This window comes from Ylistrum balloti, unplaced genomic scaffold, assembly GCF_031769215.1.
Source record: "Ylistrum balloti isolate Yb309-2 unplaced genomic scaffold, AGI_CSIRO_Ybal_v1 Utg370416, whole genome shotgun sequence".
In the NCBI taxonomy this organism is placed as follows: Eukaryota; Metazoa; Mollusca; class Bivalvia; order Pectinida; family Pectinidae; genus Ylistrum; species Ylistrum balloti.
This window is the reverse complement of record NW_026782282.1, coordinates 1872587-1885686: the sequence shown is the minus strand read 5'-3', so window position 1 is coordinate 1885686 and position 13100 is coordinate 1872587. Positions and strand designations below refer to the sequence as shown.

At 35.6% G+C, this 13100-nt stretch overlaps 1 protein-coding gene across 1 annotated transcript in view; it reads right to left on the bottom strand.

The window, feature by feature from the left end:
• Positions 1–1273: 1273 nt before the first annotated feature.
• LOC132554588 (uncharacterized) overlaps positions 1274–13100 on the bottom strand; it is a 31694-nt gene continuing 19867 nt past the window's right edge. The window contains exons 12-13 of the mRNA XM_060218912.1: positions 11087–11132; positions 1274–1686 (exon numbers count right to left, since the gene is read on the bottom strand). Of these exons, the coding sequence (XP_060074895.1) occupies positions 1404–1686; positions 11087–11132 (329 nt within the window). The 3' untranslated portion in view covers positions 1274–1403. The remainder of the gene's footprint in view (positions 1687–11086; positions 11133–13100) is intronic.

The window sequence follows — 13100 nt, the reverse complement described above, 5'->3', positions numbered from 1 at the left end:
AAACAAAGCATCCACTCGTCGGTTTGAGTATGTTGTGATAGCCGACTGAGGTCACCGAGTGCAGTCATGTGGGATAGCTTTATCCTCCATGGGTGTTCCACATGGGACATGTCTATCCTACATGGGCTGAGGTGGGAGAAAATGATATACTGAGCAATATTTTACAAAAGTACTTCACACGATAAAAATACCCTCATGTCTCAAACTGGTATGACAAGGGAACTAAAGTAAATGAAAACCTACACATATACACAAACATCACCTCTTGTAAGAATTTGCATTTGTACTTTCTGCAGTGCTAATGTAGGTTACGGTTACTATAATAAAATTGTTTATCTTTTATTCAAATGCTGCATCAATGGCAGTAAGGTCTGTGAAATACAGGAAAATGATGCCCTATAAGAATGTGAATGTCTCTGGTGTATATATAGTCTAATAAACTACCAAAATGATTAGAAAGTGACTTTATATACTGTTTGTAAGTGGTTTTTTTTATAGATAACAAAGAATTTGGTGTTTTATTAATGTCACAATTTAAGTCTCCCAATAAGATAATGGGACCAGAAGGCAAGTCATGTGACTGCTTTTGTAAAAATTTTCATAGTAAATGAAGTCGGAGAATTTAGGAACATCCAATTTCAGCCACTTTCTATTTATAGAAAAGCTGACCTAGTTTTTGAAACATCGAAGGTCAAAATTTAAACTTGCACAATGGAACCTTTAGAGCTATGACGTGAAAATTTTGTTAGTTTCTATTTATAGTAACAGTGACCTCGTATTTGACTGCACAACATTGCAAATCAAACTCATACAAAAACTGATGTTTGTAAGATGTGTGGAGTTTTGTACCATTCAGTTGAGAAATGCAGCCTGTAGATTGTGAAAATTTCTTTTCATTTCAGTAATAATTACCATAACTTAAGTTTAAGTTTAGTATGCAAATATAGTACCTGCAACCATCTTTGTAGCCCAAAAGCAGAAGATTAAAAAAATCCCGCCCTCCCTACTGTCCAATGAGTCATCATGGCAGAGACATTTAGTGATCTCCCTTCCTCTTTCCTTTATTCATACCCTTGATGACTCACCAAGAGGGTATAATTATACACCAAACAATATTATCACCTGGGTGACCTTGGTTTTATTTCCCAGCACATTTCAACCCAGGTCAATAAGAGTGAATAAGTATTCTTTGATGTGATTTTCACCACTGCTGTAGAAATAAAACAAACTTACAAATTAATTTAATATTAAAAAAATATATATATATGAATCAACAGATTTCCTGAGTATTTTTAAATATTTTCTGTTCGTACTTCATTTTTTTTGGAATTCATGGTTCTGGTTAAACAGTATATAAAATAATTTCAAATCTCAGTAAATCTAAACCTGTCCCAATGATTTTGTCACACAGCAGCTTGGTTTGAAATCTTTGTCACTCGAAGTCTTGCCTGTGGAGAAGGTCGTAACACTAATGCCTGCTGTCGTTTGTAAGTGTAGCCAGGAGACAATTTAAAGTCAAATTCCTGAATGAGACAGGAAAGCACCGTCTTCATTTCCATGAAGGAAAACTTGTAACCGATGCACATGTATGGTCCTATAGCAAAAGGCAAGAATATTCTGGATTCATTCTCGACACGGTTCATAAAGCGTTCAGGGTTAAATGAGTCGGGATCTTCCCAGTTCAAACTGAAATGACAAAAGAAAAGATCCTACAATCAGGATATAATCCAAATTTTAACACTACAAATGCAAAAAAATTCAAATAATCATTCTGGAAAAATATTAAACGACAATTACACACATTTGTTACAGTAGGTAATATTCTCAATCCAGGGATCAACTTCAGTTGACAATATCACACTGCATTGTCTCCTGCTTTTACTGGATAAACCTATAAATTCTATACAGAATGATACATAAATACCAATCTTTGTAAGAAACATACTGATAACTTCATCCGAGTTTTTCACAACAATTTCATGTTGATACCTCTCCATAATGTCTATCATAATAACAAACTTTATTTATTTTACAACAACTGCAAAGAAAATTTTTCCGGCATATGTTAATCACTCTGTTGGCCCGGATGGAAGTGCGAGAGGGGTCTTACTGTGGGAGGAAACCGGAGTACCCGGGGAAAACCCACATGGTCGGGCAGGTGACCCCATGCCTTTTCACATCCCTTCTGGGAATCGAACCCCGGACGGCAAGGTGACATGAGAGTGCATTACCACTGCACCACCTGACCACCGCAATTTCATCTCACAACGTCTATTGTTTTATCAATCTAATTTAGTGAATAACTACCTTTACCATTCAGAGACAAACATGACAAATTTTATGGATGCACACTACCAATATATATAAACAACAATTTTAACATATAATTCAAGCAGATTTTTTTCAAATACCTCAACCTACAACCTGCCTCAAATCTATCAACAACTTGACTGGAAAGCAATCAGAGCTTCTACATTATCATTGGTTAAAAGGAGCATTTTCATTGGCTAAGAATATAAGAGGGACTGTTTTCAACAAAATTTTGCATTTCTTAATTTTTTTTCTAAATATCACTAAAAATGCAATAATATTATCACTTCTAGACTGAAATGATTTTAGAATGCTTGCTTTTATGCAGAGATCTGATCTTGAATTTTGGTTTCAACGAAAACGAGCATACCATCTCCTAAATGATTTTTAAGTTACACATTATCAAACTAGTTGACAGCCCTTTATCACACGGCACCTGGCCACATTGTTATTCAGGACACATCATTCCAGTGACCTTAAAAATGAGTGGAAAAGTTCATATAATTAAGCTATTAATTAACCGTTCATCTGATGGGCCAAATATACATCGGACCCGTTTGACTTTAACATTGCGTTTTGGTTAAGGAAATCGACTTAAACACACTGATAGCCCTTAATTCATCAAAACATGCTAATGGAAAAAAATATTGTCATAACTCTGAGCTGGATATTTAAAATAGGTTTTTTTAAAAGAAAAAAGTTGATTCTGGATGAACAAATGAATAGAAGTAACACCATAGATATATGCTTTCATGCATGTCATAATAAACTTGCATTTTCCCTTCTGAATTCCAAGCAATAAATTTTATTCCGCTTCAGTGTATCAGATGTTCGTGATCTGTTTTAAACATCTAAGTCTGTAAAGAAATTGAAAATGTTTTTTTTTTTTTCAAAATAATGCTCAAGTTAAATAGACTACTTCCTGTTTCTACACCATAATTCATTTTCCCTCTGTTATAAACAAATACATCATTCAGTTAGGGGCGGCATGTGTGTTGCCAGCTCTGACTCATTATCACTATATGTGGTTTGGTTGCTGAGTTACAGGTTTTCTGCTATGTGTCTCTTTCACCAACCAATATCCTTGTCCAGGCCCTGTAGGAATATTATGTAAACAGGATATTTCTAAAATCATTCACAATCGCAGGTAAAAGTCACATGATAACCCAACATGGTGTTTCTTATTAAGAAATATTTACTCACAAGCATTGACATTACAGAATTTTTTTTCTTTTCTTTAAAAATATTTTTAAATGAGTGCCAGAGTCACATTACTTTTCCATCCATAGATTTCATTACCGTATTTACTAACAAATAAGTCAATATTTACATTTTGAAAGTCTTCAAATATGATTCACAGTTTTAATTTAAAATTTGTATCCTTATGCAAAAAAGTTTGTCTATGTGAGATCTGCAGTAAATACATGGCCTCTCGACCGACCCCCTATGAATGAACAATAGACAAGCTCTGTGTAGACCAGTTTTCGTAGATAAATTTAGAAGTGTACTAGAACACTTGTGTATTTACTCTGACCAATGTAATAGTCATGCTTTCTGTATAGGAGCAGTTACATCTCCAGCGACACATAATGAGGACCATCTAACTACAGTACTACTGAGGTGGTATTGCAGGTACACACAAACTCTTCCCGATCATCCATTACAGATGCCCAGATAGCGCTAACTAACACTTAACTAAATTGTTGGATAAAAATCAACCTGTTTCAACAAGACACCAATTTTCTGACAATTTTATTGTTTTTTTATTATCCTATATATGATATACCTGCGAATTTTGTGAAGTCAAGGAGAAAATATTAGTGTACAACATCACATATAGCTAATCTGCCCAACATCTGGCTTGAGCCCAGAGTAGTGTGACAAAAATTCAGCTTAACAATTATAAGGTGTTATTTTTTTTCTGCAAGTACAGACAAGTCAATTGTCAAATTTTTTCGAGGCAACCTGTCCCTTTATCAAAACACAAGTATCAAATACATAGAACATAAAACAAATACAAAGTTATAAATCTAAATCAAGCATATAGGTGATCCCAACGAAAACATTTGCATGTCACACTCCAAGAAAAGTAGTCTACCGGTACATATCTGCCACATTCTGAATGAGGAATTGTTTGACTAAAAATTTTAAAAAATATTGTAAAAAAATATTAAATGTATGTGTATTTGCAATAAAAAGTAATTTGATAAAAATCACCAGTTAAGTGCACAAAAAAAATATTAAAATCAAAAATATTAATCTGAATAAGGTCAAATAACCCCCAGAATCACCAATTCTCCCAAGTAAAAGTCGCCCTGTAAAACAGAATCTTTGATATATGATATAGATTATTAAAGATATGTGAATATGTAAATTCATAATTCATTTCCTTTTGCCTTTTCTTTCTATATTTTAGATAAGCACTCAGAGCGGATTGGAGGAAAGCAAAAACATCATAAGCCAACACATATCATCAAAAATATTTCAAACAAGAGTATCGATGGTAATAATGATTGGTCCTAAAAAATATTTTATTGAAGGCTTGTCTGTCTTTGTATTTTGTATATGGAAAGTTTAGAAAGAATAATGTTTTTACCTGTTACATGCATGTATTTGTGTCGGATACATACTTCTGCTTTACCTATGAAGGTATATTACACTCAGTCTGATATCTAATGTGTATGTCAGCGATAAGTACAGGTTGTTACCATTGTGTGAGTCTATGAATATTTTAGTAATGTGATTTTTTCTGGTGATGAATTAATTCAACTGGGGGAAAAAAGATTAAAGCTGAAAGGCTTTACACCTGTTCAATCCAAAATACAGTTACCAGTACACTCCTGACAAATTTCAACAAAGGGCAGTAACTCTGGAAACAAGAGGATTAACAGTCATCTTACTATAAAGACAAGTATATAGAAGGAACACTTATCAAATGATTAAAAAAGTTTGGAATATTTCAGCAGTAAAGATAACAAACACTCTTCATTTATGTTTCCCAACATTCCCTTAAAATTTCAGCTTAACAGCACCAGTGCATCCTGAGAAGACGTTTAAAATGTGTGTTTCAAGATTGATGACATGGTGGCCATATTGGATTTCAGGCTGACCAGAAGAATAGCGAAACTTGGTCAGGACCATCTCTGGGTCATGTTGAGCAAGTTTCAGCTGAAACCCATAAGTGGTTCTTGAGAAGAAGTTTAAAATGTGAAAAGTTTATGCATGGCACATGACGACGAAGATGACATGATGACTATAGGTCTTCCTAATCAGAAATCCTCTGTGGAAACTGCCTTAGTATAACCTATGTATGTATATCAAGTTCCATTATCATTTTCATTTCGATGCAAACAAAATTATACCACACACGTGTCCATTGAATCTATTACACTGAAAAGTAACTTCAATGAGAAGGAGCCAACGTCAGGTATGAGTAAGTGGGTATTAGGTGGGTACTTCGCTGTGAGTATGGATACCAGAGGGTATGCAGGGCGATTAAACAAAAACTAAGAAGTATGTATGAAGAGGGTATTAATCACAACATACTCACGCGTTCCCAATAAGAGAGTGTTGACTTTATTCGTCGACTAGTTTCACCTCTGTCGCAGAGGCTTCTTCAGGACAAATATTATACAAATTTTATCCCTGAAGTACCTTCAGGGAGGAAAACTTATCTGTGACGTAATGGACAATTAACTGTTATCTTGCATATCTGTAAGTTTAGCACAGTTCATATATAGAATAGTAAGTATAACTTTTGAATAAATGAATTTAAAGATTTCTAACAGTGTTCGTTATTGTTATTTCTGTCCGGATCCGGTATTTGTGGGGTTATTCTGACTCTGAGTCCCTTGGGGATACTTCCGATTTTAATGCTCCTTTCTAAAAAAGCGATGTGATGACCACATCGTTCAAGCTGGATAGATAATCGACGGTACACTTTGAAGTGTGGTACAACAATGGCCGGGATTCTAATTTTCTCCGTGTCGTTCTCAGTTCTGGGTCTCTTTTTCTCCGGGTTGTTTTGTGGGTTGTCCGAGTTTGTGTCGGTGGGTAATTTAAATATGAATTCCGAGTTATCTTGCTCCGACATTCTATGTGGTGTGAGCTGGTCCCGGTTTGGTGTGAGGGCTCTTCTGACGGATCCCACCTAATACCCACTTACTCATACCTGACGTTGGCTCCTTCTCTTTGAAGTTACTTTAGAAGATTTATATTCCAGAGCCCCTGCATCCTCGGATCCGTCAGAAGAGATGTACAAAGAATGTTTTATGATCCTTGCTTAACTGTGGGTAAAATTATGCTCTCAGCATAAAAAGGATGGATGGAAAGATGGACAGACAAAGCTCCAAATATATGTTCCCCTAAAAAACTTGTGAAACAAAAAATCATTGAGCTTAATTAATATTGCGCCATGAAAAATCTGGAAATCAGAAAAAGCTAGGATCCTAAAGCACGACTGTGAAAACATGCTGTACAATATGAATGACTGCATATTTTTCTCACACAACACAATTTCTTGGTCTAATTTAAGAAAGTGACTTTCATCATGTAGGAACTTTGATAATCTATATGTCTTGATAATAACAAGGCAAAACAATATGAGTCAAGAATTCAAATATCATTATTGAGTTTCCTAATGGGGTTGAATACTGACAGACAGATGGAGGGACACAAACACAGACAGATGGACAGACACAAACAGACAAATTAACAGACAGAAGACACCATAAGTCTAATAACAAATCAAGGCCCTTTTTTTTTGGGGGGGGGGGGGGGGGGGGGTTGGGTTGGGGGTCTAAATATGGACCCTACTTTTTTTTAATGTCTTTGTCCTATACATATAAATATAGTGACAATAAAGCTCTCAATTTTCAGGCCAAGGGAAAATTGTAAAATGCTGATCACTTCTAGAGTCCAGACATTAAATAACACATTTATTCCTAGCAGCAGCTTCACAACAACGTCAATGTTCTTGTGAGATACACTAAACACTCATTTTCTCCATAATCATAAGAACAGGTGTATCTATTAAGTTGACTTCTGACATCATCATCCAGATATGAGCTAAGGAAGGCCAACCATCAGTTCTTTGTGAATGCTTGTATTACATCTGTGATGTAAGTATCACACATACTACAAATAAACTGGAGCTACAGCTCTACCTTGATAGACGACTAAAATCCCAGCACCCATATATGTACACAAGAAGGAAAGCACCACAAAGCCTCTGACACTTTAATGATATCTTACTGACAGGGCCATTATCTTGGTATCCGGCCTTAAAGGCTTACAGCTGCATACTCAGACATGAGATGGTCAAATATTTGCCAGCTCTTGATGTTAGAATGGTTCAAAGTAAGGGGTGGCACACGTTATTTAACTGTAGGATTTTAGAAGAAATTTATCATTGTTTTTTTTTTTTTTTTGGTTAAAAAAATCTTCCTTTCAGGACACATGAAAATTTTTGATGTCAGAAAGGTTCAAAGTAAGGAGTGGCAAACATTATTTAGTTATAGGATTTTACAAGAGTTTTATTTTCTTTTTTATTTTTTTTAAATTTTTTTTTAATCTTCCTTTCAGGACTCATGAAAATTAATCAGCCAATGTATGACAGTGATTTTGTTTCAAAAGACTGACGTCCATATCTGAATTTTTTTATTTCATAATAAAATTGTGCCCTTGAGGAATTAAAATTTGTAATTGGTGGCAGATAGGACATGACATGATGTAAATGTAATAAATTTGACATGATGTAAATGTAATAAATTTGACATGATGTAAATGAAATCAATTTGACATAATGTAAATGTACTATATCTGGTGTAACAAATTTTTGGTGCATTATCACTTGTTGTGAATAGCGAAAAGATGAATGTGATCATCTGCAACAATTATGTAAACAACAAAGATGAACAAAAATTATCATTTTCATATTTCAGTGTAAAAAGTGCTGAAATAAGATCACCTCTAAAATTTACATGTTTACGGTGAGTAATGAACCCATCCCCTTTCCAGGTAAATTTTATCTAACTCATTTTATATGCTACTGAAAAGCCTAAAATTTACATAAATTAAATGAAATAAATTTAAATTTTTTATGAACTTGAAAAAGCAACTGAACCATTGATCAATTTTCACATCTATCTTTATATATATAACAGCATAGTTTTGCTACTAGGTTAACAACATTAAGACCTCATGGTCCACTAATCATATTCAGTCTGAAACTACCTGTAATTTTTAATCTGTTATAAGAAATCTTTGTTTTGTATATAGATCCTGGTCTGCTTTTTTGTTTGACTTTTGCAAAAAGGTACATAAATTGATTACAATCTTCAAATGCAAAAAAGGACAATATCAATTATAAACGCATTCCAGAAAGTTTTGTCTGTTCATTGATGTTTATCCATTTCATCCTTTTGTCAGTATAGGGAAGAAAAGGCTGGCTGGAGTTTTAACGTAAAGTTGAAATAATAGTGTTTTTTTTTATTAATATCCAATGGTAAAATTGACACTGAGCAAGAAATGACAGTTTTATTCAAGGGGGAAAAGTCAGGGTGAATAATTCCAAATATACAGTAGTTTGACTTGAGATGACAAGGAAACAGAATGAGAAACACACTTGAAGTCATTTGCTCCCAATGGCAAAAGAGAACGTACGTTGTGAGAGTAACTTTCAGGAGAAAAATAAGTAATAAAGGATAAATCTGTATTGTAAGCTTCGATTTCAGATTTTGAAGGAAAACACAGTTTAGCTAGGGCTTTCTAATGGCACTTACAAAAAAGGAACAAATTGTGAGCGACACTTTTTAATGTCAAAAAGATATACTAGGATAAATTGAAATTTTTCTTTCAGATTATGAAGAAATGCACATCAATGGTAGATAAGAGAAACAAACATTTCATTAGCCTTGCCTTCAGATGGCAAAGAAAATCATACACTGTTAGCGTAGCCCTTTGAAGACAAGAGACAAACAAATTGTTAACTTTGCCTTCAAAAAAAAAAAAAAAAACCACATTGTGCATTGATATAAAAATTAGTCTGACCTTACCTTACATGATGGTGAAATGCAAATGTTGTGAGCTTGGCTATTTATTGACAAATATACATATATATTGTCCTTGGAAGACAAAGAAACATATATGTTTGAATTTAAAGTTACTAGAAAACCCTATCTATTGATGGAGTCTATGACTTGAAGCTACTTAACGAAGCTGCCTAAATATCTGAGGTACAGTGACAGATGCAGAGATGATAATTAACTCTCAACGTATGTCAAGCAAATATGATCACTCTGCCACTCCCCAGCATGAAATAATTAATATCATGCCACAGTAACCATGGATACGCTTTTCCTTATTACTATCTGGCTAAATTAAAATTGTAGAAAACCGCCAGAGAACCAAATTTAACATCAATCAGTTGACATGTATGTTGATGTCCATCTACTGTAAGTTTGACCATTGATCGTGAGGAAAAAGGGTCAGAATTACAGAAATAATTCAACAACTAATGATTTCTGGTCAGAAACATTAGGGCAGTTAAAGATCCTGAGAAAAACTGATATTTAGATTTGCATAGCCAGACACACAAATGTATTACAGTAGTGTTTGTACATGGTTGAAAACCATCCCAGAGTGATCCTGTTGCCCACCTTGGTTTGGTCTTTATTTCGTCTTTAAATGTGTAATTAATTTCAGCTGTTACTCTTCATTTCTTTGATTTCGCTCTTTAGAAATAGTGATAATAATCATTGATGGTCAAATCTAAGATGGTCATTTTGTTTTTCTGATTATGCACACCTACAAGTGAAATCTTGCACCCCAAAGTTGTACGAAATGTTTCGAGTAACCATAAATGTATATTGCTTTGGCCTGCTCCTTGAGTTTGTCTCAGTTACAGTATAGGGAACACTTATGTGAATGAAGTATAGTGACAATCTGATAAGAAATATAGGATGGTGAAGCTTTTTTTTCTACCTGTAGGAAAGATGGCCTAGCTTTTGACTGGGGACCAAGGGGAACCTTTATATGAAAGATAGGAATGTTCCATCCCATATCTCCAAAGAAATAGTGATAACAATCCTCAAGTGATATAATCCACAATAGTCACGTGTGAGCCTTTCTGTTTTAGTGCAGAATTTTGTCACCAAATAACTTGGCAACAATGAACATTAGACAATGTCAGTTAGCGACTGCATATTTGTTTATGGTAGAGTTCTCTTGTTTACAGCCTGGGCCCAGTGAAGGCTAATAGCTTGTGGACATGTGAAGCCAGTCTCTTGTCTACAGCCTGGGGCTAAGTGAAGGTTAACGACTTGTGGACATATGAAGCCAGTCTCTTGTCTACTGCCTTGGCCAAGTGAAGACTTGTGGACATGTGATGTCCAGTCTCTTGTTTATAGCCTGGGTCCCAGTGAAGGCTAATGGCTTGTGAACATATGAAGCCAGTCTCTTGTCTACAGCCTAGGGCAAAATGGAGGCTAGTAACTTATGGATATATGATGTCCAGTCTCTTGTCTACAGAAGACAATTTGAAAATTTGGAACAGGTTCTTGCCAAATCTCTTAATCCGCCCATTTCATCCATAACTTTGTCAGGGGAAGTCAAGATATCCCTTTTTGTCTTGTTTTAAGATGAATTGATCTTGTTCAAACTACATAACAATATCAGTAGATGACAAGTGTAAAAGAAAATGTATTCTAAATACCAGACAAAAACAGAAAACAGGAACAAACAGCTTTGGAGAAAAAGAAACATCAGTTTCACTCACCGATGCAATGCTCCAATATGAAGTCCGATCTTTCGTGTCATCTCAGCTGGAAATGGGTGGTACATGGTTACTGATCAAAACCAGTTACTGGGGTACAACCTGAACCAAACATATACTGGTTACTGATCAAAACCAGTTACTGGGGTACAACCTGAACCAAACATATACAGGTTACTGATCAAAACCAGTTACTGGGGTACAACCTGAACCAAACATATACAGGTTACTGATCAAAACCAGTTACTGGGGTACAACCTGAACCAAACATATACAGGTTACTGATCAAAACCAGTTACTGGGGTACAACCTGAACCAAACATATACAGAGGTTACTGATCAAAACCAGTTACTGGGGTACAACCTGAACCAAACATATACAGGTTACTGATCAAAACCAGTTACTGGGGTACAACCTGAACCAAACATATACAGGTTACTGATCAAAACCAGTTACTGGGGTACAACCTGAACCAAACATATACAGGTTACTGATCAAAACCAGTTACTGGGGTAGGGGTACAACCTGAACCAAACATATACAGGTTACTGATCAAAACCAGTTACTGGGGTACAACCTGAACCAAACATATACAGGTTACTGATCAAAACCAGTTACTGGGGTACAACCTGAACCAAACATATACAGGTTACTGATCAAAACCAGTTACTGGGGTACAACCTGAACCAAACATATACAGGTTACTGATCAAAACCAGTTACTGGGGTACAACCTGAACCAAACATATACAGGTTACTGATCAAAATTAGTTACTGGGGTACAACCTGAACCAAACATATACAGGATCAAAACCAGTTACTGTTACTATACAGATCAAAACCAGTTACTGGGGTACAACCTGAACCAAACATATACAGGTTACTGATCAAAACCAGTTACTGGGGTACAACCTGAACCAAACATATACAGGTTACTGATCAAAACCAGTTACTGGGGTACAACCTGAACCAAACATATACAGGTTACTGATCAAAACCAGTTACTGGGGTACAACATGAACCAAACATATACAGGTTACTGATCAAAACCAGTTACTGGGGTACAACCTGAACCAAACATATACAGAGGTTACTGATCAAAACCAGTTATCAAACATATACAGGTTACTGATCACCAGTTACTGGGGGGGTACAACCAACCAAACATATACAGAGGTTACTGATCAAAACCAGTTACTGGGGTACAACCTGAACCAAACATATACAGAGGTTACTGATCAAAACCAGTTACTGGGGTACAACCTGAACCAAACATATACCGGTTACTGATCAAAACCAGTTACTGGGGTACAACCTGAACCAAACATATACAGGTTACTGATCAAAACCAGTTACTGGGGTACAACCTGAACCAAACATATACAGAGGTTACTGATCAAAACCAGTTACTGGGGTACAACCTGAACCAAACATATACAGAGGTTACTGATCAAAACCAGTTACTGGGGTACAACCTGAACCAAACATATACAGGTTACTGATCAAAACCAGTTACTGGGGTACAACCTGAACCAAACATATACAGGTTACTGATCAAAACCAGTTACTGGGGTACAACCTGAACCAAACATACTGGGTACAACCTGAACCAAACATATACTGATCAAAACCAGTTACTGGGGTACAACCTGAACCAAACATATACAGGTTACTGATCAAAACCAGTTACTGGGGTACAACCTGAACCAAACATATACAGGTTACTGATCAAAACCAGTTACTGGGGTACAACCTGAACCAAACATATACAGGTTACTGATCAAAACCAGTTACTGGGGTACAACCTGAACCAAACATATACAGGTTACTGATCAAAACCAGTTACTGGGGTACAACCTGAACCAAACATATACAGGTTACTGATCAAAACCAGTTACTGGGGTACAACCTGAACCAAACATATACAGGTTACTGATCAAAACCAGTTACTGGGGTACAACCTGAACCAAACATATACAGAGGTTACTGATCAAAACCAGTTACTGGGGTACAACCT